Source organism: Sarcophilus harrisii, chromosome 4, assembly GCF_902635505.1.
Source record: "Sarcophilus harrisii chromosome 4, mSarHar1.11, whole genome shotgun sequence".
In the NCBI taxonomy this organism is placed as follows: domain Eukaryota; kingdom Metazoa; phylum Chordata; class Mammalia; order Dasyuromorphia; family Dasyuridae; genus Sarcophilus; species Sarcophilus harrisii.
In genome coordinates this window covers 69,511,423-69,537,258 of record NC_045429.1, presented here as the reverse complement: position 1 = coordinate 69,537,258, position 25,836 = coordinate 69,511,423, and the positions used below count along the sequence as shown (strand labels likewise).

General features: G+C 35.1%; 1 protein-coding gene across 2 annotated transcripts in view; it reads left to right on the top strand.

The window, feature by feature from the left end:
* STX6 (syntaxin 6) overlaps positions 1–25,836 on the top strand; it is a 48,595-nt gene that overhangs the window by 8,587 nt on the left and 14,172 nt on the right. Inside the window, exons 2-6 of one of the 2 annotated variants that reach the window (XM_031936985.1) lie at positions 7,266–7,435; positions 12,834–12,928; positions 16,043–16,105; positions 21,134–21,256; positions 22,492–22,598. In XM_031936985.1, coding sequence (XP_031792845.1) covers positions 7,266–7,435; positions 12,834–12,928; positions 16,043–16,105; positions 21,134–21,256; positions 22,492–22,598 — 558 coding nt within the window. Of the gene's footprint in view, positions 1–7,265; positions 7,436–12,833; positions 12,929–12,966; positions 13,978–16,042; positions 16,106–21,133; positions 21,257–22,491; positions 22,599–25,836 lie in introns of those variants that run through there. The other variant, XM_031936986.1, reaches the window with a different exon arrangement.

The window sequence follows — 25,836 nt, the reverse complement described above, 5'->3', positions numbered from 1 at the left end:
ATTGATAAATGTGTCCTGTAAAGGAGGGAAAATCCGAATCACATATAGGCTATGTGACAGATGCATGCATATACCTGTATCAGTTGGGGGGGAGGGGGTTCATTGCTGCTTATTGTTAACTCATTTGTAATCCTAAAGAGTTCTTTGGAGCCTTGAGAATTTAAGACTTGACTACAATCACACAGCTAATTTGTGTATATTAGAAGCAATACTTGAACCCAGATCTTCCTGACTTCACAGCCAGTCTTCTAGCTACTGTTTCATTCTATGTATGTATCAGTTTTTTTTTTTTTTTAATGACTATCATGCTGCATAATCATTACTCAAAGAAAGGGGATATCTACTAAGCTGATAAGCTGAAAGAAAGACTGAAACAGACATGTGAACCTCAGCGATCAATTTGGACTTTTGAAAGACATGGATAGAAGAGAGAACCAGGGACATTTAATAGAAGATGGATCAAAATTGTGGCACAGGCAATTCTAGAAGAACAAGGCCAGGACTTCAAAATAAGTTGAGGCCCCAAAGAAAAGCAAAGGATGACAGAGAAGGAAGGGGAGAATGGTATAATAGGTTAGAGCAGTGGAATTAGGAAGACTGGTTCAAATGCTCTTTGAAGCACTTACTTAGCTATGTGACCCTGGGCAAGTTATTTTAATGTTTCAGTCTCATTGTCTTCATCCATCATCTGATGTTCTCTGGTCCTTTTCACCTCTAAATCTTGACTTTAAATGGTTTCATGTTAACTAGGATGGGGGGAGGTCAAAGGAAGGGAAAGGATTGTAGCTTGGAATGGAGACAAGATATTTTTCTTTGCCTTTTTTTTTCCACCAAGGGGGGAAAAAATTAGTCTTTTGGGACTGGAAAGATTAAAACAAAAAATAGCTAAAAGTATGTTGGTAATCAGAAGAAATTCTGAGCTGCCCTTGATGATTCCAACCCAGCCATGTGTCCCAGATACTATAGCAGTTGGGGAACCTGGGAAAAGCCCCATGTAAAATGTGACACTTAAGCTTACCTTTGAATGAGAAATTCTCATTCTAGGCATGGGGGTCATCCTGTACAAAGTAGAGGAGAAGAGAAGTAGGATGTTGAATGTAAGGAATGGCAAGCAGATTAGTTTGGTTGGACAATAGAGTATGGGAAGGGGGTATTGAAAACCTAGAAATAGTATTTTGGTTGGGAATGACTAAAATGTGGGAAGATGACAGTCAAACTTAGGTCCATTTAACAGTTGAGTCAGGGATGAACTTCATTGGAGGGAGATTTAGACCAAGAAGAAGGCTATTGCCTTCCAGTTGTGAAGTGATGAGGACCTGCACCAGGGTGAAGGCAGTCTCGGATAAGACAAGGCATATATGAGAAATTATCATGAATGTGGAAGTGACAGGACTGGGCAACAGTTAGGGTATGGGAGGGCAGATGAGAGTGTGAGGAGTTGAGAATGACAACTAGGTTTTGAGCCTGCATAACTGGGAGAGGATGATGCTGTCCTCTATAGCAATAAATAGCAGAGGACAATTTGGGGAGAAAGATAATGAGTTCAGTTTTGGACATGTTGAGTTTAACATATGTATGACATCCAGTTCAAAATGTCCACTTGGCAGCTAAAGATGTGATACTGGAGGTCAGGGCTAGAAAAATATAACTGAACATTGCATAAAGATAATGACTATGGGAGCTGATTAGACCATGAAATGGAATTGTATGTAAGAAAAGAGCATTTTTCACAGAGTCTTGAGGGATGCTCATGGTTAGTGGGTAACCTGGATGAGAACTGAGAAATGGCCATTAGATTTAGTGGTCCAATTTCTGACTTACATCCAGCTGAAACTACTCTTTCCAAAGTTGCCAATAGTTTCTTAATTGCCAGATCACTTGCTTTTTCTCAGTTCTCCTCATTCTTATCTACAAGAGTATCAGTTCTACTACTGTACTGTATAGCACAGTGCCTGGCACATAGTAAGCCCATAATGAATGCTTGTTGCCCTCCTACAGTATTTGACCTTGATGGCAGTCTGATCTTCCTCAATCCTCTTTTCTCTGGACTTTGGTGACACCTTGTCTTGGTTTTCCTATAATCTAGTATTCACTCCCCAGCCTCCTTATCAATATCACACCATCTCCATGCTGTAAGTACCTCAAGTTTCTGTGTTGGATCACCTTTTTCTCTTCACACTCTTTCACTAGGTGATCACATTTGATTTCTTCGGCTTAATTATTATCTTTATGGATGTGACTTTCAGATTTCTATAGTAAGTCTTAATCTTTTTCCTGAATTTTAGTCCATTATCAACTGACTCTTGGACATAAAAAAAATTGAATGTACCTCAACTTGTCTTTATTTTGTATGTAGATTTTTGCTGCCATGAAAAGTGATACTACAAATATGATGACAGTTCTTTCATAATCAACTCAATTCCATAATTCCACAGTATACCAAACTCAACACTTAGTTCCACATGAGCTTCTGTGGCAAGATGATATGGCTGATGGTGAAGGGATGAAGAAAGATCCTCTTTTCCCTTTACTGTACTTTTTTTTAAGAGGAAAAGAAGAAGAAATTTCTCCCTTTGATCTAGTCTTTATAAATCTGTTGCTTGATTTCTTAGTGAGATAAAGACCTCATTTCCAAAATATATAGAGAATTGACTCTAATTTATAAGAAACCACGCCATTCTCCAATTGATAAATGGTCAAAGGATATGAACAATTTTCAGATGAAGAAATTGGAACTATTTCTAGCCATATGAAAAGATGCTCCAAGTCATTATAAGAGAAATGCAAAGTAAGACAATTCTGAGATGCCACTACACACCTCTCAGATTGGCTAGGAAAAGATAATGCTGAATATTGGAGAGGATGTGGGAAAATTGGGACACTGATACATTGTTGGTGGAATTGTGAATACATCCAGCCAATTCTGGAGAGCAATTTGGAACTGTGCTCAAAAAGTTATCAAACTGTACATAGCCTTGATGATCCATCAGTGTTACTACTGGGCTTATATCCCAAATACATTTTAAAGAAGGGAAAGGGACCCATGTGTGCAAAATGTTTGTGGCAGCCCTCTTTATAGTGGCTAGAAACTGGAAATTGAATGGAAGCCTATCAATTGGAGAATGGTTGGGTAAATTGTGGTATATGAATCTTAAGGAATATTATTGTTCTGTAAGAAATGACCAACAGAATGAATACAGAGAGGCTTGGAGAGACTTACATGAACTGATGCTAAGTAAAACGAGCAGAACCAGGAGATTATTATACACTTCAACAACAATACTGTATGATGATCAATTCAGATGAACGTGGTTCTCTTCAACAAGGAGATGAACCAAATCAGTTCCATTTGTTCAATAATGAAGAGAACCAGCTACACCCAGTGAAAGAACTCTGGGAAGCGAGTGTGAGCCATTATATAGCATTTCCAATCCCCCTATTTTTGTTCGCTTGCATTTTTGATTTCCTTCTCAGGTTAATTTTACCTTATTTCAAAGTCCGATTCTTCTTGTGCAGCAAAATAACTGTATGGATATGTATACATATGTTGTATTTAACATGTACTTTAACATATTTAATATGTATGGATCTATCTGCCATCTAAGGGTGGGGGTGGGGGGAAGGAGTGGAAAAGTTGGAACAGAAGGTTTTGCAAGGGTCAATCCTGAAAAATTATACATGCATATATCTTGTAAATAAAAAGCTATAATTAAAAAAAAAATTCACTGAGTCTTACCTGTTATTTCAGTGCAAATCTATCCTCTGTCAATTCTACATTTAATTTTGCCTTCTGGCAGCTGGGAGGAGTTGTTTTGTTTTTGTTTTTTCTTTTCTAGTGATCTCCTTGACTCTCATGGATTTATCCTCTTTGTAGAAATGATTCCTAGATCTTTTTATCTTTATTCTGCAAATAAACAGTTGTGTAATTGGAAGACTTCAGATTTCAGTTCTGCTTCTTACTACCATAACTTTAGGAAAGTTAAACAACCAAATTTAACTCTTTGGATCTCAGTTTCTTCATTTAGAAAATGACAGATTTGGATTAGTCACTAAGGTCCTTTACCCTCCTGGATTACTGTCTTATTGTGATGGAGAGACTTATATAGCTCAATGAAATGATGAACTAAACTATATATGTGACCTGAGTAATATTCCTTATGACTAGGAAGTGATGAAAAGATTTAAAGGATTAGATCTAGTAGAAAAAATGCCTGAAGAACTATAGATGCAAGTTCACAATATTATACCAGAGGCCAAAAAAAAAAAAAAAAAAAAAAAAGGAAGGAAGAAAAAGAAGAGCAAGAAAGCAAAATGACTATTTCATGAGGCTTTCCAGATAGCATAGGAAAGAGGGAAAGGAAAAGAAAGCTGCTATCCCCTTCTCCTTTCACATTCAGTCTTTTCCAGTGAGTTGTTCTGTCTTTTCATTTTGTGACTTCAGCTTCAGGAATTTGTCCCCTCAATAAGTAGTTTGAATTAATTTAATCATTAAACTGATTGGATATCCTTATTGGAGGAACTCTCTCAAGTCTTCTCCAGTACCATAATTCAAAAGCACTGATTCAATGGTGCTCTGTGTTCCTATTCCTGTGTTTATATTAGCTGTCCCCCATATCTTGAATTCACTCCCTTTCCACCTTTTACTCTCAAAATACGTAATCTTCTACAAGTTTCACTTCAAGAGGACTAAATCAGACTTTTCTTTATATCCCTCTTGACCTCTTCCTGATTTTGAGGCTTCCAAACCATGTTTTGCAGTTTTCTCAATTTGAAACTATTCTCAATATCTGCAGCTTTGGAACATCCAGCCTTCTCTTAAACTGAAATATTCTTCTGCATGATCTATGGCCTTCTCACATTGAGAATTCTTTTTGGGGTCTTCATTTTATGGAGGGATTCAAAGCCAGCCTTTATTTTCCTGGTCTTGTTTTTGAATTTTTTCCTGATGGGTGTCTCATCTCTTTCCTTTCATCTCCTTTTCTCTTGCCCTTTTTTTCTTTTTTTAGTATTTTCTTCCCCATTAGAATGTAAGTTCCATGAGGGCAATGATTGTCTTTTACTACTATATGTATCCCAAGTGCTTAGCATCATGAGAGAAATGCTGAATCTGTTTCCTTCCTCTCCCCCTCCCCCAAATTTGTAGGTATAGCTTTTGACTGTGTCCCACACCCCTCTTCTAGATTCCTAGATCTGTTTGTGTAACCCCAGTCTTTCCTGAACCCCATACCCATATCACCAACTGTCTTATTGGACATCTCCATATATTGTTCCATAAGCAATTCAAACTCTTGGTTTCTAAAACCAAATACATACTCTTTTCTTCAAAACTCTTCCCTCTTGCTAACTTCTCCATTTCTGTTGAGAACACTACTATCCTTCAAGTTATACAGGTTTGTACCCCAGGTCTCCTTATCCCCCATCCCACTGTAACGCAGACCCTGCTTTCTGAGCACTTTCCAGGCCAGTGATCACAGTGATCATACCTCTAAGCCCAGTCACAGCAGCCATCAGCAGGGAAATCAACTATTGTGGAACATGTTTTTTTTTGTTTGTTTTTTTTGTTTTGTTTTTTTTTGTTGTTGTTTTTTTTTTGGATGTGCTAGTCATCTCCACCAAAAGCCTACTCAGCAGGCAAATCAGCTTTAACTGAAATTTCAAAGAACCCCGAGCAAGAGTTTGAAGCTAGCATGTGCCAGGCAAATCAAACTACTGCACCTCTTTAACCATTGCTTCCTTTTAGACCCAGAACCCAAGAGCCATAAGTACAGCAATATCTGTCTGATCACTGATCTCTCTACTAGTCCCCTTATCATTTAGCAGAGCAGTCACTGTGGGAAAGAGGTCTATCAACCCAACATAGGTAAGCCTGAGAGTCCTGGGAGAGTAGCAGCACCCCTCAGACCAGTGACTTGAAGCCTGTCCTTACTACCATTAATAGAGGAAGCAGTAATGGGTTTCTGCTGAAGTTCTTGAGACTAAAGACTTTGGCACTCAACTAGTTCAATGTCAGAAAGATTGTAAGAAGATGCATTATTATCTGCTTTACTGCTACACTATAAGAACCATGAATTTTTTTTTTGTCTGACTTCTAATTTAAACCTATATATGTTTAACTTATAATGTCTCCCCATTTAGAATGTGAGGTCCTTGAGAGGAGGGACTGTCTTGTTTGTATCCTCAGCGCATAGCATAGTGCTTTGCACATAGGAGGTACATAATAAAATGTTGAAATCTTCATTTCTTTTGTCTGGAACTAAGTCATTCCCCACTTATTTTACCTATTAGCATATCCTTTTTCTTTTCTCCTCATCTCTTATATGTTGTCTTTCCCTATTAAAATGTAATCTCCTCAGTGTTAGGAATTATCTTGCTTATTTATAAATATTGGGTTCCTCAATACTTGGACTGCCACATTATGAATGTTTAATGTTGATTACTTTATGACTCCCAGCATGTCTTTCCAGATTTACTTCATGTTCCTCTCCTTCATGTGTTATTTTCTAACCAAACTCAAAGTTTGCTTCTTCTTGATATGATATTTCATCTCCCAACTCCATATTTTTGCATAGACAGTCTTCCATTCTTGGGATATGCTCTCCTTTACATTCATTTCATTTAATCACTGGCTTTTTTAATAAAGCTCAGCTTGAGCTTCATCTCCAGGAAGCTCACAGTTTAAACAATTGCAAGTATCTTCCCCTCTAGAATAACAATAGCAACTAGTGTTTCTATTGCTCATTAAGAGTTGTAAAATGCTTCACTAAGATCTATTACTGTCCACATATGTTTTTATTATTCCCATTTTATAAAAGAAGAATCCGAGTCTGAGAAAGGTTAAGTAACTTGCCTATAATCACATAGGTACATAAGTGTATATAAGAACTCAGATCTGGTCCACTAAACTGACTTTTTTTTTTTTTTTTTTTTTTTTTTTTGTATATGTCGTTTTCTTCCCATACAATATAAGTTACATAAGGGTAGAGCTATTTTAGCTTTGCTTTTGTATCACCAGTGCCTGGTTCTTAATAAATTCTTTTTGAGTTAACTTGAAATGTTAGAATGATTTCTTTGTGTGATTATTTAATGAAATATGTAGCATTCAGGACTTGATACAGTTAGCACCTTCAATTTGACAATGACAATTTACATATGAGAATTTTTTTTTAAAGCACAAAGGGATCCAATTTAAGAGTAATCCTTTTTTTTTTCATAGTTGCATTGTTTCTTTCATTCCTTCATCTTTTTTTTTTTTTTTTTTTTTGTAGGGAGGTACAGAAAGCTGTCAATACTGCTCAAGGGTTATTCCAGAGATGGACAGAACTCCTTCAGGATCCTTCTGTAGCAACAAGAGAAGAAGTTGATTGGACTACCAATGAGCTCAGAAACAACTTGCGAAGCATAGAATGGGACCTAGAAGATCTGGATGAAACTATTAATATCCTTTAATATTTTTTACCAGTGGTGGTTTGCTAATACAGAAATCTTTCTCTAATCATTTTCTTAATTATATAATTTAATTTCCTTCCATGTCCCATGATTTACTGGGTTTTTTTTGGGGGGGTGGGGGGGATCTTGGTGCAATCCAAAATGAATGACAGGTGAGCTAAGTAATTAGTAATAATCACATTCATTAATTATAAATGAAGAATTCTTCTCATAATTGAACAATTCAAAAAGATTTTTTCATTTTTTTTCTACTTTCCTCTTCATTCTCTATCTATTACTATGGGGAAAAAAATCCACTAGGGAAAGAAATCCCATGTTACTTTTTGACTACTAATACATGTAATTTTTTAAAATTATGTAGCATATGGTTTGGCAATACAGTGATTAAAAAAAAAAGATGGTGTTCATTTTAAATCCTATGCACTTAACAAAAAATTTTTTTCCTAATAAATATTCCCCATTCATCTCCTATAATAGTAATGTCAGTGGCAGTCCTAGCACATTAAGCTTTGTAGGTTTTTGACCCGGAGACTGGTGTGAATAGAATTATCCTTTAGGAACATCTGTCTCTTTATTGGAAACTGGAATAACTGTAGATGAAAAGACGTTTAGGTTATCAGAATAGTGTAGATGAGAGGTAAAGATGGCAAAAAACTAGGTTATGAACTAGGGTATTGCTATTTGGGACAGATTCAAGAAACTTTCTCATGGATAAAACAGGCAGGATTTGGTGAGTGATGACCTATAGAAGAGGGAAGGTACATGAACAATACCAAAGCTTCAAAGATTGGTTTGCCCATTAACAACTTATGTCATATTCTACCACTCAGTAACACTGGCCATTTTGCTGTTCCTCAAGCATAGTACTCCCATCTCTGGACTCTATATATTTTCATAATTTTCCCCTTTCTGCTTGGAACCCTTTTCCTCCTTGTTTTCTAGGCATCCTTTAAGACTCAATTCAAATACACCTATCTGATTGTTGTGTCTTTCTTTACTAGGGCCTTTCCTTTAAGACTACTTTCTATTTACATTATATTTATATTTCTGTATGGACATAGTTGTATATGTAATCTCTTGCCCATTTGAACATGGGCTCCTTAAGGGGCAGGAAATAAGTTTTTGCTTTTTTGTGTGAATTCAGTTTTTAGTACAAGGGTTGTGACATAATAAACACTTCACTAAATGTTGCTGGGGAAAATATCAACAATCTTAAATTTGCAGAGAATACCACTTTGATGAAAGAAAGTGAAGAAGAATTAAGAAGTCTCTTGCTAAGGGTAAAAGAGGAGAGTGTAAAAGCTGGATTGAAGCTTAACATCTAAAAAATTAACATCGTGACAAACATTTGCCAAGTGTTTGACACTTTCTGGCAAATAGAAGAGGAAGAAATGGAAGCAGTGTCAGATTTTATAATCTTGGGCTCAAAGATCAAAGTCATGAAATTAAAAGTGCTCTGTGGAAAGAAAACTATAGCAAATTTGGACAGCAGAGTCCTTGTCTTGCCAAGAAAAGTCCATATAAGTATTACTGTTCTTTAAGATACGATCAGCAGAATGATGTCAGAAAAACCTGAAGAGACTTAACATGTACAGATGCTAAGTGAAGTGAGCAGAACCAAGAGATCATTGTACACGGCAAGATTATACAAGAGATCATTGTACAGGGTAACAAGATTTATACAATGATCAATTCAGATGAACGTGGCTCTTTTCAAGAGTAAGGTGATTCAGGCCAGTTCCAATGGTCTTGTGATGAAGAAAGCCATTTGTACCCAGAGAGAGGACTGTGGGAACTGAGTGTGGGCCACAAACATAGTATTTTCACTTTTTTTGTTGTTGTTTCCATGCATTTTGGTTTTTCTCATTTTTTTTTTCTTTTTTGATCTGATTTTTCTTGTGCAACATAAGAATTGTGGAAATATGTATAGAATTACTACGTGTTTTAACATACATTAGATTGCTTATCTAGGGGAAGAGGGAGGGAGAGGAAGGGAGAGAGAAATTTGGAACACAGTTTTGTAAGAGTGAATGTTGAAGACTATCTAGATCTATGCATGTATTTTGAAAATAAAAAGCTTTATTTCAAAAAAAAAAGTCCACATAGTCTAAGCTATGATTTTTCTGGTAGCAATGTACACCATTGAAAATTAGACTGTCAGATAAATTGAGTCCTACAGAATCAGTTTTCAAATTGTGGCTTTTGAGAATCCTTGGTCAGAAATTAAGCTGAAGCTTAAATATTTTGGTCACTTATAATGAGAAGATAGGACCCACTAGAAAAGATTCTGATGTTGGGAAAGGAGAAGAGGATGGCAGAAAATGAGAGGGATACATAGTATCATGCAAACAACAAACATTAGCTTGGATACATTTCTAGAGATAGTGAAGTAGAGAAGAGCTTGGAGGCCTATGGTCCATGGGGTCACAAAGATATGTCTGAACAACCACAGCAAAATAAATGTTTATTGATTCATCCTTATAAAGGACCTAGAAAAGATAACTAAATTTGGGGATTAGGAAATCATTGATGATCTTTTAAAGAGCAAATTTCAGTAGAACACAGAATTGTAAAAGTAGGAACTATAAGTTTCCTTATAGGAACTGTTCCAGTAGGAACTGAAGTTTAATAATCAAAGAAAGGAATTAGTAAAAATGGGTAATAGGTTAGGTTTCTAATTATTCTGTCCTCCTTCTCCAATATATTTGTAATCTTGAGGGAAGCTAAGAGGAGATAGTAAAATAAAAATATGAGATACAAATTACATTTGATATGTTTTCAGGGTAGAGAAGAGAGAAATTGAGGGTGCTGCTTATTTTAAGATGGATTTAATCTCACTAAATGATAAGGCAAAATCATTTGCTAAAAGTTACTAAAATTTGGCTTATTTTTTTAAAATGAAGGGGAAATAGGAGTAAGATTGGGGGCTTGAATATAGAAAAGATTTTGAACTGTTGTTAGGAGTAAGCAAGGGGGTTCAATAAAACAGTTGCTAAGCAGTCATGATACTTATATAGAGTTTAAAAAGCATCTAGAACTAAATAACTTTTCCTTGCAGTTTTGTAATGTAGAATAATACAAACATTAGCCCTATTTTATAGGTAAGGAAAGTGACAATGAGAAAATTTGGTTTAGCTTTTGTGAATCCAGTTACTATTATGGAAGTCATTTAACACAGTTGGTTTTTTTCTTTTTTTTAAATAAAGCATTTTATTTTCAAAACACATGCATAGATAGTTTTCATCTATTCACTTCTGCAAAATCTCGTGTTGCAAAATTTTTTTTCCTCTCTCCCTTACCCCCAAGTCCCTCCAGATGAGCAAGGAAAAAAAGTGAGAAAGAAAACAAAATGCAAACAAACAACAAAGTGAAAATGCTCTGTTGTGATCCATACTTAGTCCCACAGTCCTCTCTCTGGGTGCAGATGATTCTCTTCACCACAAGTCCATTGGAACTGGCTTGAATCATCTCACTGTTGAAGAGAGCCAAGTCCATCAGAATTGATCATTATATAATCTTGTCTTGTATAGTGATTTCCTGGTTCTGCTCATTTCAATCAGCATCAGTTCATCTAAGTCTCTCCAGGCCTTTGAAATCATCCTGCTGGCCATTTCTTACAGAACAATAATATTCCATAACATTCATATACCACAATTTACCCAACCATTCTCCAATTGATGGGCATCCACTCACTTTCCAGTTTCTAGCCACTACAAAAAGGGCTGCCACAAACATTCTTGCACATACAGGTCCCTTTCTCTTTTTTAAGATCTTTTTGGGATATAGGCCCAGTAGTAAAATTGTTGGATCAAAGGGTATGCACAGTTTGATAGCCCTTTGAGCATTGTTCCAGATTGCTCTCCAGAATGGTTGGATCAGTTCGCAACTCCACCAATAATGTATTGACCCAGTTTTCCCTCCACATCCCCTCCAAGATTCATCATCTTTTCCTATCATCTTAGCCAACCTGAGAGAACATAGTTGATTCTGATGGTGCCATATTTTTTCTAGCAGAGCTTAGCCGAGAGACTAGATGATGAAGTTGCTGTTGGTAAGATGAGTAAAAATAAAAATTCAAAGGGCAATAGGATACTAGGATGCTAGTGAAAGCATTGCTTTTAATGGCTACTTAGAGGAGCCAGTTAGGCAGTGCAATCCAAAACAATGCCAAGTTGAAGAATAGGAGGAATCCATTAGTTCTGAACATCTAGATGAAGGGGAAAACTAGGTTTAGTAGCAGAGAATAAAGGAGAACGTTAAAAGGATAAATATTTGAAGAAAAAATCATAAAAACCACCTTAAATATTATCTTACATACTTAATATAACAAACAGCTATTCAGTCAAATTATTTAATGTTAAAAGATGCCATGGTGTCATTTTGATACTGTTGTCACTGGTATGAAGCTATATTTTTCACTTTTAAAGTTTAACTCAACAAATACTTCCCAGCAAATGTTGTTACAACATACAGTCCTTTGCTAAGTTGGTTTTAAAAATTGTTCATTTCATGGAAAGAATGAGTCCTTTAATTTTGACATTGTGTAAATATTGACATTTTTTGTTTAACCATAATTTTGTTGACTCTCCATACTGACTTTATGTCGTTGTAGACAATATGTGTTATTTCTTTGCTTCTACTGTTCAATCTGTAACACTTCATACATATTCCTCAGATTTTTTTGACATTCTAGATTAATCAGATCAGAGACAGATCTTGGGTACTACTTTTAGCCAAAATCTGTACCATCACTTTGCCATTTAGTTACAAAGTTAGCTTTTATAAGCTATCCCCTTCACCTCTTTTTAAGGGATTTTAGGAATTTTTGATTTGTGGCTTATGAAAATTAAATTGTGACAATGAAAAGTTTGAAAATCTTTGGCATGGATTGATTATATTTTTTAAAATTCAAATTTAATTCCACTGAATTTATATTACTGTTCATGTGAGACATTACTTATATTAAGAAATAAGATATGAAAAGAATTTCAAAAGACTTGTGATGGAAAATGTCATCCACATCCAGAGAAGAAACTATGGAGACTGAATGCAGATTGAAGCATGCTATTTTCACTTTTTTTCTCATGGTTTTCCCCTTTTGTTCAGATTTTTCTTTCACAGCATCAGTAATATAGAAACATATTCAAAATGATTACACATGTATAACCTATATCACATTGCTTGCTCTCTTAAGGGGGGAGAGAAAAAAGGGAGAAAAATTTGGAATTCAAAATCTTATAAAAGTGAATATTGAAAATTGTCTTTATGTGTGATTGAAAAATAAAATACTATTAAGGGAAAAAAAAAGGGAGGGGAGAAATAAGATACTTAGCTTGTGTGGAGTTTTGATGACAATGAAGTTATTTTTATCTTGACTGCTGCCATACGCATAGTTGAAGCAAATCCTCGAAAATTCAACCTCGATGCAACTGAACTGGGTGTAAGAAAAGCCTTCATTACAAGCACACGACAAGTTGTCAGGGTAAGGAACATGATCTTGTTCTTTTGTGTCGGAAACAGGTAATATGTTGAATACCTTCCTCTTGGACAAAAGTTAATAGTTTCTAGATCTGAAATCACCTTTCTTTTTGAACCAGATTACTAACAAATGCCAATCTTCTAAATATGTTTCTTTGACAAAAGGCATGTGTTTTTAGTGAAATCAGAATTATTTCCTGGACCAGAGAAAAGACTCTAGATAATGATCTATTTGCTAGATATGGAAATTTTCCTTTAAAGGAGTTAAGGAATCTTTCTTTTTCTTGTTTGTGTCCAGAACAATGGAAATGTGGATTGTGGAAACAACAATTGTATTCTGCATTGAGTGAAAAATCACATTAGTATTGTTGAAGACTAACTACTATTGGCCACTTTTTCCTCTAGCTAAATTACTTTTGGAAATCCTTATTAGTGACATTTGCATTTGCTACTATTGGTCAACATTTAGGGAACAATTATTTTAGAGAAATAGAGGAAAACAATGAATTAATCAAACTGTTTAGTTCATAGTATGAATTGGGTAATTCCCAATACTGAAGGACCCAATAGCAGATTATATTTTTAAATGGTCTAGTGGATATTTAGCCATATACTTTCATAGTTAGAGTAAAACTATGTGGTTAAGTGTATTAGTTTATTGGGGAATACTCAATTTGTTAGGGGAAAAACTGTGACTAAGTATGTTTTAGAAAGTTTTACCTTGAAAATAATTTAGGATCATTTCAGGACTTCTGAATGTGACATGGTCATTTTGGGCAAAGAGTGGTCAGTTGACATTTTCAGTGTTAAGGATTATCAGAGCCACACAATTTAAATGGTGAATATGATCTCCTTTTACTGTCTACTTATAGTGATGATTATTGCTAAAATTTTAAATGTTCAGATACTGTTATAATTGGCTTTACAATAGATTGGCTCTGCATTCCTGAAATGAAATGAGTAAAATTCTTTTTCAAATGTAGTATGCATAGAAAGAAGACTGGACTAAGAGGCATCTAGTCCCTGTTGTGTTACAGAATGACTTCAGGCAAGGTAAATCACTCCTTGGAGCTCAGGTTTCTTCATTTGTAAAATGGGGGGAAGGACATGTGAAGGTTAAAGATTCTTTTCAACTCTAAAATTCTATCAAATGTTCTTCAGTAATCAAAATAATCCATCATAAAGCAGATAATCTCCATTTTTGTTATACATGGCTGGGAAAACCAATAGTTGCATAAAGCTATCCTTAAGTATTCTATGTGGTAATTGAAAAGAAAAGTCAGAATTTATGGGCAAAAATCATTGTCTAAGTTTATGACCTAAGATGTTTTGGTTTCATGATTAAAAGTAGAATTGAGTATTCATTTTCTGGCTTCTTTGCTTATTATCATTAGGAAAAACTTTTATCTTCACATTATTTCAAAGAAAAAAATGCCTTTTTATTCAAATCAGAATTTCAAAATATTAACATCCTTGTGTGAACTGAGATTTAAATTTCATGTCAAGTGTAACCCTAAATTGTATTTTTATAATGGAAGAATCATTAAGGCATTTGTCCAATTTCAGATGGATTTCATTCATGTGAAGGCGGCATGGTATAGAATAGCCATTTTGGAGACAAAAGTCCTAGTTCTCCCTGTAATTAGAATCCATGTGATTTTAGGCAACTCCTTTCCCTCTGTGTTTGTTTCCCCATTTAGGAAATTGATGGAATTAGTTTAGATGTTTAGATTTTGCATTATGGTATGTAGTAGAAAGATGGCTGCACTGGGAATCAGGCAGCTTAGGTCTGACTTTCCTGGCTTTGCTCTGACAATTGCTGTGATGTTGGGGAAGTCATTGAAGTTCTCTGAATCTCATTGTTCTCATCTGTCTAATGAGAGGGAGCTGTGCTTGATCATCTCTGGGATCCTTTTCAGCTGTGACATTCTCACTTAAAGCATGTCTAGCTCAAAAAGAGATTTATCATTATTGTTTAAAAAAATAAAAATAAAAAAAAAACACCTTGGGTTAACCCAGGAATATGAAAAAGGGTCTTGATGACATTGGGTATTACAAATTATGCGATGTATGCAAAATTTTGGTTTTAGTGGTAGTTTCCTTGTACTACATGTCATAACAGTTAACATATCATCATAGTGTAAACCCAGGTATCATTTATCAATGTATTTGGGACATTTTCTGTTGGGATTGACAACTTCTTTATTGTTTGTTTTAAACTTTGTGATTAAAAAAGGAGATCAAAGCTGAGGTTTTTTTACATAGATCCAAACAAGATATATTGATTTTAGAATATTGTCTTTAATTCCAACACTCATATGTTGATTAACAAAGACTTTGAAGCTTTAAAGGAAGTTAGGGATTCTTGTGAGGGCAAAGGTAAGAAGGTAGTACATTCCAGACATCATCAAAATATGAAAGCACATGCTTTCTGTGACTGAAGGTGAAATGTCATATATGGGGTCCAGCCAAAAGGTTAATTTTGATTGAATCGTGTGATAAAAAAGAATAACATTCAACAAGATTGGAATGATATGGTGTTGTATTGAGATTTTTAATTCCTAGCTGAGATTTCCCTGTAAGATACAGGCAATAGGGAGCCATTGAAGAATTCTAAGAAGGGAAACAAATATGCACAAAGGAAAACATTTGAATGTTTTAGATAATGGTGCATTAATTTTGCTCTATAAAATCACCCTACATAATACTCTACTCTGGAGAGGGGAGATAGTAAGTCTTCATAAAATAGGTTCAGACTACATAAAATTGATTCAACTTTGCTCTCAAATTTCAGCACACAGATTTGGGTATTCTTAGTGGTAAATGCTATACTTAACATTGTTTTAGCATGTATTTTTTAATATGAAAATTCTCCAGATAGCAATATATGATGAATTTTTAAGTTTAACAAAGTTCCCTCTTTTTAAGGAATTGCTTTCTCAATATATTTATGAAACAAGTCGATTAAAAGCTAGTCATTATTTTTTGTTTTTGAAAAGATAGACTTCTTTTGTTGGTGAAAAACAATGTGTGTGAATGACCTAAATATCGGACCATAATTTTCAGTTTAAGCTAATAATTTTTTTCTATCTTTTTTTGTATCCTATTCATTACACAGGAAATGAAGGATCAGATGTCAAGTTCATCAGTTCAGGCATTAACTGAAAGAAAAAATAGACAGGTAAGAAAAAGATGATATATTATATGAAAAAATAGCCCAAGGTCAGTGAAGTTTAAGTCGTGTAAAGTTATTTATGCTGCTGACTTCATGCAGCTTTTAATGTTCTCTGAGAGTAAATGCATATATGTAAATTAATAGTGCAGTAACTTCTAAAATTCTCCAAAAACTTTGTAAGCAGACTTCTCCCTTACATTTTGCTATTAAAACTTTGGTGAGATTTTGATATACTTTTTGTTAATGAAATGTTCTTCATTAAGCATCTTTGTTTTAAAAAAAAAAGTGCATTTTGAACCTCTTATATCCTCCTTGGAAAATTGTATGTGTGGATTTTTTGGAGGGAAGGGGGAATTGAGAGTATGGATGGTTGCAGATACTGTTAGATTCAGGCAATATGTTAGATTGTTGAACTGCTTCACTTCACTCACACACACACTTAAAATAAAACCACAAATACCTCCATTTTTGTTGTAACATGTAATACATACATATACATCTCATAACTGGTTCAGGTATTTTCAACTTCCTCTAAAATGAGACTGAAATGAAAAACAAAATGAAAAAGGTATGGGTAGGTAGGATGGGAGATCTGTAATGGGTATAGTAGGGTAGTAAATTCTTAAATGAAAAGTGATGAAAAAATAAAAATAAAAAATCATAAGTTAAAGTGAGTATTTTGGTATATAGAAGGTAGAACCTTTTTCTAAATCCAATAAGAATGTTAAATGCTTTTTATATGCTTTCAGTTATGTGATGGAAGTACTTTGTGTTAATTTTTTTGTGCAGGGTTATATTCTGTTATTGCTATCCCGTTTATTATATGGTATTTTTAAACATTTTATGTAATATTTTATTTTGCCTGGGCTCTGCAGCTACAAATATCATTCCCAAGATATCGTTTGATTTAAATGACTTATCTTAATCTGTAACAAGATTATTTTACAGTAAAATAGTTCTTCTGGCATCTTATGTCAAATTGGCTCATCAGCCCAGTTTATGGAATAAGTTAGGTATTAAGTCCTTACGAAATTGTAACTCTTAGTAATTTGTACTGTAATTCTTAGGAGCTTGTATTTATTTTTTTGAAAAAGCTATTATATTGTAGTGAGAAGAGATAATAAACTTTTTCAGAACATCTTATCAAAAAATTTTATTTAATTTGTTTTACAATTCAAAAAAAAATTTTTTTTGAGGCAATTGGGGTTAAGTGAGTTGCCCCGGGTCACACAGCTAGAAAGTGTTAAGTGTCTGAGGTCAAATTTGAACTCAGGTCCTCCTGACTTTAGGGCTGATGCTCTATGCACTGCACCAATTAGCTCCCCTTCAAAAATCTCTTTTTCAAGATAATTTTTCTCCTCTATGTTAACCTGCTCCAGTTTTCCCCTTAGGTCCTGTAGCAGCTCTCAGAGCTAGTGAATAGCCATAACCCAGGCTATTTTTAGAGTTCCTCTTTCATTTTGTTTTTCATTTCAATCTCATTTTAGAGGAAGTTGAATAACAATACTTGAACCAGTTGTGATAATAAGCCACATGTATATCCTCATAATTATATTTCATTTAAGTTGGCCTTAGTTCAGCAATTTTTTTAAAAATAAAGTCTTGATAGTCTTTGAAGGAGTCACCTTTAGCTTTTAGAAGAATAGGGAAAAATCTGAATCTTCATCATCATACAAGTTGTTTCTTTAATTCATATCTGAGCCATACTTGGCTTGTAGCTTTACAATCTTGCTTCAGGGAATTGGAAAAGAACAGCATTACATATTTTTAAAAATATAAACTTGTTGTTCCATGTTTTTTGAGATATGACTAATAATGCAACACCTGATAATATATATTGTATGCTTCTTTTTTATAGTGGTGAGGGAGAGGAGAGAAAATCAATTGTTAATTGATAAATTGATAGTTATATAGTTTGTAAATGAAATAAATTTGGGTAAAAGTAATTTAATTTCTTAGAAAACAAGTTAAATAAAATGGTGTGTGTAGGTTGTTTCCTGGTATTCATTTTCTGTCAACTTTGAAAGAAAAATTTAGGGCTGAGGTTGTTTTTAAAAAGATTGGAAAGTATCTTCAGTCCTTACCCTTTCCTGAATGCCTCCTTTCTCTTGTTTTTGTTTTTGTTTTGTTTTGTTTTCATACTTGCTCCTTAGATATCTATAATCAAGTGTTCCCTGGCTTTGGTACCTCTTTCAGGCCAGCTTTTATTAACTATCCCATCCTAAGGATATCATGAAAAAACAAAAATGAATCCCCAAAGACCCAGGCATCAGCAAGCACAAGGTCCCCATCCACCAAGGGCCCAGTAGTTCTCTGTACAATCCCTGTCTCTTCTCCTTGGGGCTGGTGGTGGTTTGAAGGCACTATAAACTTTTAGCCTCTTCCTAACAGACTTTTTATACTAAAAAATTCCATTGTTTGGAAAGAAATGGGCAGAATTAATAGAAAGAAACTGAGTTAACTCCCATCCACAGCTTTTTCAAATTATAAAATACACTAGGCTGAATACTGATGGAGAAATCTAGAAAAAGTCACAGTGCATCCTTTGCCTGGTCCAAGTTGGCAAAGAAGGTTAGACAAGGAAGTCTGAAGACACTGAGCACAGTCAAGGCTTAAACATGGCCTAAAGAACATCCTGCCACTTAGGGAGAGGCTGCGTACTATCACCAACTCAGGCTGGGGCAGCCGTCTCAGAACAGTAACTTCCCCAGATATGAAACCTTTAGGCAGCGTACCAAGAAAGGAAATTCAGAAGTCAGCAGCAGCAATGATGGCTCAGACTCCAAGCTTAACCCAATATCTCACCTCCAGCTTCTAGCCTAGCCTACAAAGAAATAAACAGGGCGAGAAACTCAGACAAAAGGGGAGATTATACCTCTTCCTCTTTGAACCAGCAGAGCTTTCCAGCTGTCTAATGGCATGAAATCTAATAGCAGCCTTCTCTTGCATAGACCCAAATTCAGATCATGAACTGGCAGCGCCCAGACCAGGACAGCAGCAATCAGACTTTTCCTTCAGTCAGATCTCTTTGTATGTACTGATGATTTATAAGTCCAAACTTGTTCCTAAGATCCTGGAATAATAGAACACTCAATAATTTAAAAAAAAACAGCAAATAAGACCACCCTAGGCCATTTCTCCAGATGTGAGGCAAAACCCCAAACATCAAACCTAAAGTAAGGAATAATGGGCAAACACAAAAAGAACCATACCATAATGAACTAATGTGAGTGGGTAGGGATGCTCAAGACAGATTCAGAAGAAAATGACTCCAAAACATCTATAAGAAAAACCTATTGATACAAAGTCAACTAGAATTCCTGGAAGCAATGAAGCAAGAAATTTTTTTTTTTTTTAAGTTTACAGATGTTAAATGGCACGAAAGTGCTAAAATTTAAGGAAATTTTTTTTTTAAAGAAAGTTATGGAAAAAAGAATTGAGAAGAAAATTAACGGTTACAGGAGTTTCAAAAGCTTTCCCAGGCAACAAACTCCTTGAAAATTTAGATGCACCAAATAGAAGCCTGTGATATCATGAAGCATCAAGAAATATTAAAAGAACTGAAAAACAGCTCAAGGAGAAAAAGATTTAGGAATCACTAGGCAAGATAAAGGCAGTCAGGAATGCAGTGGATAGCATGTCATACTGGAGGCAGGAAGACTCTTCTTTATGGATTCAAATCTGGCCTCAGATACTTATTAGCTGTGTGACCCTGGGCAAGTCACTTTTAACTCTGTCTGTTTCTTCATCTGTAAAATGAGCTGGAAAAAGAAATGGCAAACCTCTCCAGCAGCTCTGCCAAGGAAATTCCAACCAGGGTTCTGAAGAATCAGAACTGATAACTGAACAACAAAAACAATATGAACTCCAAGTCATCTTATTTCGAGAAATCTTAAAAGAAAATTTCTCAGATCTCTTAGAACCAGAAGGTAAAGAATCCATTGGATATCTCCTGCAAGAAACCCTTAAATAAAAACTCCCAGTAACATCACAGCACAAATCCAGAGCTTCCAGTCAAGGGAAAAAAAATCTTCAAGAACCAAGGAGCCAGAATCGGAATACACATGATTTAGCAATCACCATTAAAAAACAGCAAACTTGGAATACAATATTTCAGAAGGCAAAGAATAAGGGTTTATAGTTGAGAATAATTTAAATAGCAAAACTGATTATGTATTAAAAAGGCTGTAGAGAAGGAAGGGAAGTGTGGCAGTGCAGGAATGTAAGGTCCTTTACTGAAATAAAAGATTTCCAAACATTCCTGATGAAAAAATCGATGCTTTAGAGAAACTTTAAAATTTTAACAATAGATAATTAATATAATTAATAAATAATAGATAATAACAATAAATAGAAGTGTTAATAAAGAAAATTCTAATGAATAATGATGGACTAAATTATAAACTTCTTAGATCAAATACAGGGAGATGATACATGTACTCCTCTGAACCCTATCATTAGGGTTCTTAAAAGGAATTAGACAAGTCTGAGAGTGATTGTTATATCTTGATGATCTTAAGAAATAAATGGAAAATAGACAAAGAATACACTAGAAGAGAAGGAAAAGAAGAATAGAGAAAATTATCTCATATAGTTAGAGATACACATGTAATTATCTATACAAACAAGAAGATGGGAGTGGCAGCTGACATTTGAACATAGTCTCACCTAAACTGTTCAAAAGAAGGAAGAAAACATACATACATACAAAATAGGAAAGGAAAAAGTTCTTGCTCTCTGTAGGAAGTAGGGAGAATTAGAATTCTTCTCCAAAGAGTTGATAGGTAAATTAATCTTTATTCTCCTAATTTGCTTATGGTCACTCTTTATGCCCAAATTAGGCACCCATTTTGACCTTGTTTTGGTATGGAGTGTGAGATGTAGGTCTGTGCTGAGTTTCTGACATACTATTTTCCAGTTTTTTCCAGTAGTTTTTGTGACGTAGTGACTCCAGAAGCTAAGTTTGGGGGTTTATCAAATACTAATATACTAAAGCCTTGATTGTTTTGACTCCTCTCGACCTTGTTTGCATAGGCACTGCTAGGAGAAAGTGGGGGTCAGAGTTGGAATGCTGGGGCAGATAAATATGGCCGCCTGGATCGAGAACTGCAGCGAGCTAATGCCCACTTCATTGAGGAACAGCAGGCGCAGCAACAGGTGAGTGACCAGAGAGCCTCCAGATTAACTGAACAAGGGAAGAATGAAGATAACACAATCCACTTAGCTTTCTCTGATTAAGAGACACGGTATTTACCTTCTTAGTGAAAGCGAACCTCGGAGTAGGTCTTTAGTAGGTCTTTTCCTGTGGTTGATGGGGCTGTTTTCTTGACGTTTGTTGTAGTTAAGGGGTATAAGGCCTATTTTAGCATGCTATTTTGTTTCAAGAGGACTACAACTGCTTGTAGTTCTTGAAAAGCAGGCCAGATATCCAGAAATAAGAGACAAGGCTGTGCATTTAAAAAGAAAATGTCCTTCACAACCCCCACTCAGCTACTTGGCTGTTTGTTCATTTAGACAAAGGCTCTCTTAGAAAAATTGAGTTCTTGTTTCTTTATTGAAAAGTCATCTATTGGTACCATTGTATATTCAAATGATAGACCTTTTAAGAGGGTAGGGAGGGGAGAGAAGAAACAAGGAAAAGAAGGCGATCATATCATTTTTTTTTTGTTTTTAATAATGCAGTTGATGCTTTAAAAAATTTGATCTCTAGTAAATCAGATTACACTTGAAAGATAATTTCTTAATTTCTATTTTATGTACATAAAAGTTATAGAAATTTATTAGTTGCCATTAATGAGTTGGCTTAGTCACTTTTGATTTACTTTTGATAGTCATCAAACTGATAAAAGACAAATATGGGAAAGATTGTGGTTACAGAATGGAAAAACAAATTAGACTAGTAGCCAGGGGTGTCATTGTAACATGTAGGTATAGTGGCACCCATAGTTTGTCCCTGAAGAAAAGGGGAAATGCTTTGCTTGCAGTGGTAACTACACATAGTTGCTAGAATCTTGCATTTACTTTGTAATAATCCTTTCTTTCTAGTGTTCATTAAGAATATTCTATCAAGGGGCCATTTCTTCCCCAAAGTACCTATCACCCTTCACAGTGTCCTTCTGGATAATGTTTAAACTCTACAGCTAGACTCATAACTTGTTTCAGCCCACTGGTGAATATCTTTCTCATTAAACCCCTGCTACAGATGATCTCTGTTGTTTGACAGTTGAACCTTTCAAGTCATGCATTCCTTGGGGGAGAGATTTGGACCCCTGATCTCTAATCTTTGCTTCTAAACTTCATCCAGCTCAGGGTGGCAGAACAACAACTAAGGGCCTGAGCTTTGAACCAGGCAAAATAGGTTTTAATTGATTTAACTATTTGTTTGCCCCTAGTTGATTGTGGAACAGCAGGATGAGCAGTTAGAGCTGGTCTCTGGCAGCATTGGGGTGCTGAAGAACATGTCACAGCGCATTGGTGGAGAGCTAGAGGAACAGGCAGTGTAAGTATTGAGAAATAATCCCACTGCTAGGGGAAAAAGGTGGGTTGAAGAGAGAAGCCATTCTCAGTGAAATGGGTCTGCAGTGACTGGTGGTTTCATAGCAGAGATACTTTGTTTACATTAAATCTTTTACTTAGGAACAACTGTTGCTAAACTGGAATTAGTGGAAAACTCAAAACATTCAGCAACTTAAACCATTCATGTGATTTCGGCATTTTAAAAAATATGCCATTAGAAAAAATGGATGCTTCTTTATGATATGTGTATACATAGAAAGCCAGAAGGGACCTCCCAAATGATCTGGACCAGCCTTTTCATCATAGATATGATGAGACTGATTCCTCTTTTCCACCCTTCTCCCCCATACAACCAAAAACCCCTTAAGTGAGATCACCTCCTTCAGCAAACATCTGTAAAGCTCCTATTTAAATGTGCTGGGCAAAGTAGGCGAGGTGCCAGAGATAGGAAAGCAAGAATGAAACAGTCCTTGTCCTCTACATGCCATTGAGGGAAAACAATGGGAACTCGGAAAGTAAATTCAGAATATAGCCGTAGTAATTTCTGAGGAATTGATACTTGAGCTGACCTTTGACAAAAATAAGTCTTGAACATATATTCAAGGTGAGGAGAGAGTGCCTTCCAGTCATGGGGGGCATTGATTGCAAAGGTGTTATGATGGGGGATGGAATGTTTTATGTGAAAAACACTGAGTACATAAAAATTAAGATGGGGGAGATCAGGGAACTGTATTGCCAGTAGCTTTAAATGTCAAACAGAAATTTGTATTTTATCCTAGAGACAACTGGAAGCTAGCAGAGCTTCTTGAGCAAGGGAGAGAGTCTCAGAAATGAGCTTTCTTTCTTCCTCCTCTTTTTCCCTATCTCTTGCACCCAACTCTTTCTTTAACTCACACAGCTGCCACCCTAGTTCAGACTTTCCTTACTTCTCACTTAAACCTTTGTAATGATCTGTTCTCTCAGTCAAACACCAAGTACTAGTTTATCTTTATTGACATGTTATTTTGGTACATCACCTACATTTTTCCTCCCTTCTTCCATTCCTTCTGAATCACTTTTGCTAGATCTTCACCCAGGTTGTATTATGCTATTTTTGGTTGTCCCCCATGGCTCTGATCTGGTCCCTTCATTTTTTTTTCTTTTTCTTTTTTTTTCTTTTTCTTTTTTTTTTTTTTTTAATTCTTAGTATTTTATTTTTCCCCAATTACATTGAGTTCCAAATTCTGTTCTTTCCTCCCCACCCCTCTCATTGAAAGAGCAAGCAATTCAATATAGATTATTCTTGTGTAGTCATGAAAAAATTTCCATATAGATCATATTGTGAAAGAAAACAGACACCCCCTAAAAAAAACCCTCAAAAATAAAGGAAGTAAAAAGTATGTTTCAGTCTATTCAGATGTCATTTATTCAGATGTCATAAGTACTTCATAATATTTTTTCATCACAAGAACCTTCAGAGTTGTCTTAGATCATTATATTGCTGAAAATAGCTAAGTGAAAATTCACAAGTGATATTACAATATTGCTGTTGTTTTATATACAATACATTTCATTTTGTATCAGTTTTCCAGTCTTACCAAATTTTTCTGAAAGCATCCTATTTTTTCCTTAGAGTACAGTACAGTAGTATTCCATCATAATTACATGGCACAATTTGTTCAGCTATTCTCCAATTGATGACCATCTCCCAATTTCCAACTTCCTATCAGAAAGGAGCTGCTATAAATATTTCTGTACCTATAGGTCCTTTTCCCTTTGTGTGTGTGTGTGTGTTTATCTCTTTTTTTGATAATAGAACTAGTAGTGGTGCTGCTAGGTCAAAGGATGCGGTTCTATAGCTCTTTGGGCATGGCTCCAAATTTCTGTAAAGAATGTTGAATCAGGTCACAACTCCACCAGCAATGTATTAATTTTTCATTTTCCCCATATTCCCTCTAATATCTGTTATTCTTTTCTGTCTTATTAATTGACCTAATATGTATTTGGCAATTTCCCAGAATTGTTTAATTGTGACTTAGAACACTTTTTTTTTTTTTTTTTTTTTTTTTGCTGAGGCATTTGAGGTTAAGTAACTTGCCCAGGGTCACACAGCCAGGATGTGTTAAGTGTCAGAGGCCAGATTTGAACTCAAGTCCTCCTGACTTCAGGGCTGATGCTCTATCCACTGCACCACTTAGCTGCCCCCCTTAGAACACTTTTTCATATTATTATAGATATTTCTGATTACTTCATTTGAAATCTCTTGATTATTAATTGGGGAATATATCCTATTTTTATAAATTTGACTCAGTCCTCTATATATTTGAGAAATGAGACCTTTATCATAGAAATTTTTTTCAAAAATTTTCATAGTTATGATTGCTTAATGCATATTCCTGCATCCTATTTATCTTCTACCCATTCTGTTCTCTCTTATCTTTCACCCCATCTCTCCTTAAAAGCATTTTGCTTCTGACTACTGCCTCCTCCAGAATGCCCTCCATTCTATTATACACACTGCCTTTTTTCTTTATCCTCTTCCTTTCCTACTTTGCTTTGTAGGTTAAGATAGATTTCTATGAACAATTGAATGTGTGTTTTTTCCCTTTTTGAGCCAATTCCGATGAGAATAAGGTTCATCCCTCCCATTTTTCCATTCACTGTAAAAGCTTTTTATTGTGTCTTATAGAAAATAATTTACCCCATTCTATTTCTCCTGTTCCCTTTCTTTCAGTGCATTCTTCTTTCTTACATCTTAATTTTATTTTTTACATATCATTCCTTTATATTCAATTCACACCTATGTTCTTTGTCATATATTCCTAACTGCCCTACAATGAGAATGCCTTTGAGTTAAAAATATTGAATGTAAACAGTTTAACCTTATTAAGTACCCTTTTCTATTAACTTTTTTATGCTTCTCTTGAATCTTGTATCGAAAATCAAATTTTCTATTCAGCTCTGGTCTTTTCATGAATTGCATCTATTTGGTTGAATGTCCATTTTCTCCCTGAAGGATTATACTCACTTTTGTTGAGTAGGTGATTCTTGGTTGTAATCCAAACACCTTTGCCCTCCAGAATATCATATTCCAAGCCTTCTTGATCCTTTAATGTAGAAACTGTTAAATTTTGTGTTATCCTGATTGTGGCTCCACAATACTTGAATTGTTTCTTTCTGGTTGCTTGCAGTATTCTCTCTTTAACCTGAGACCTTTGTAATTTGACTGCAATATTCCTGAA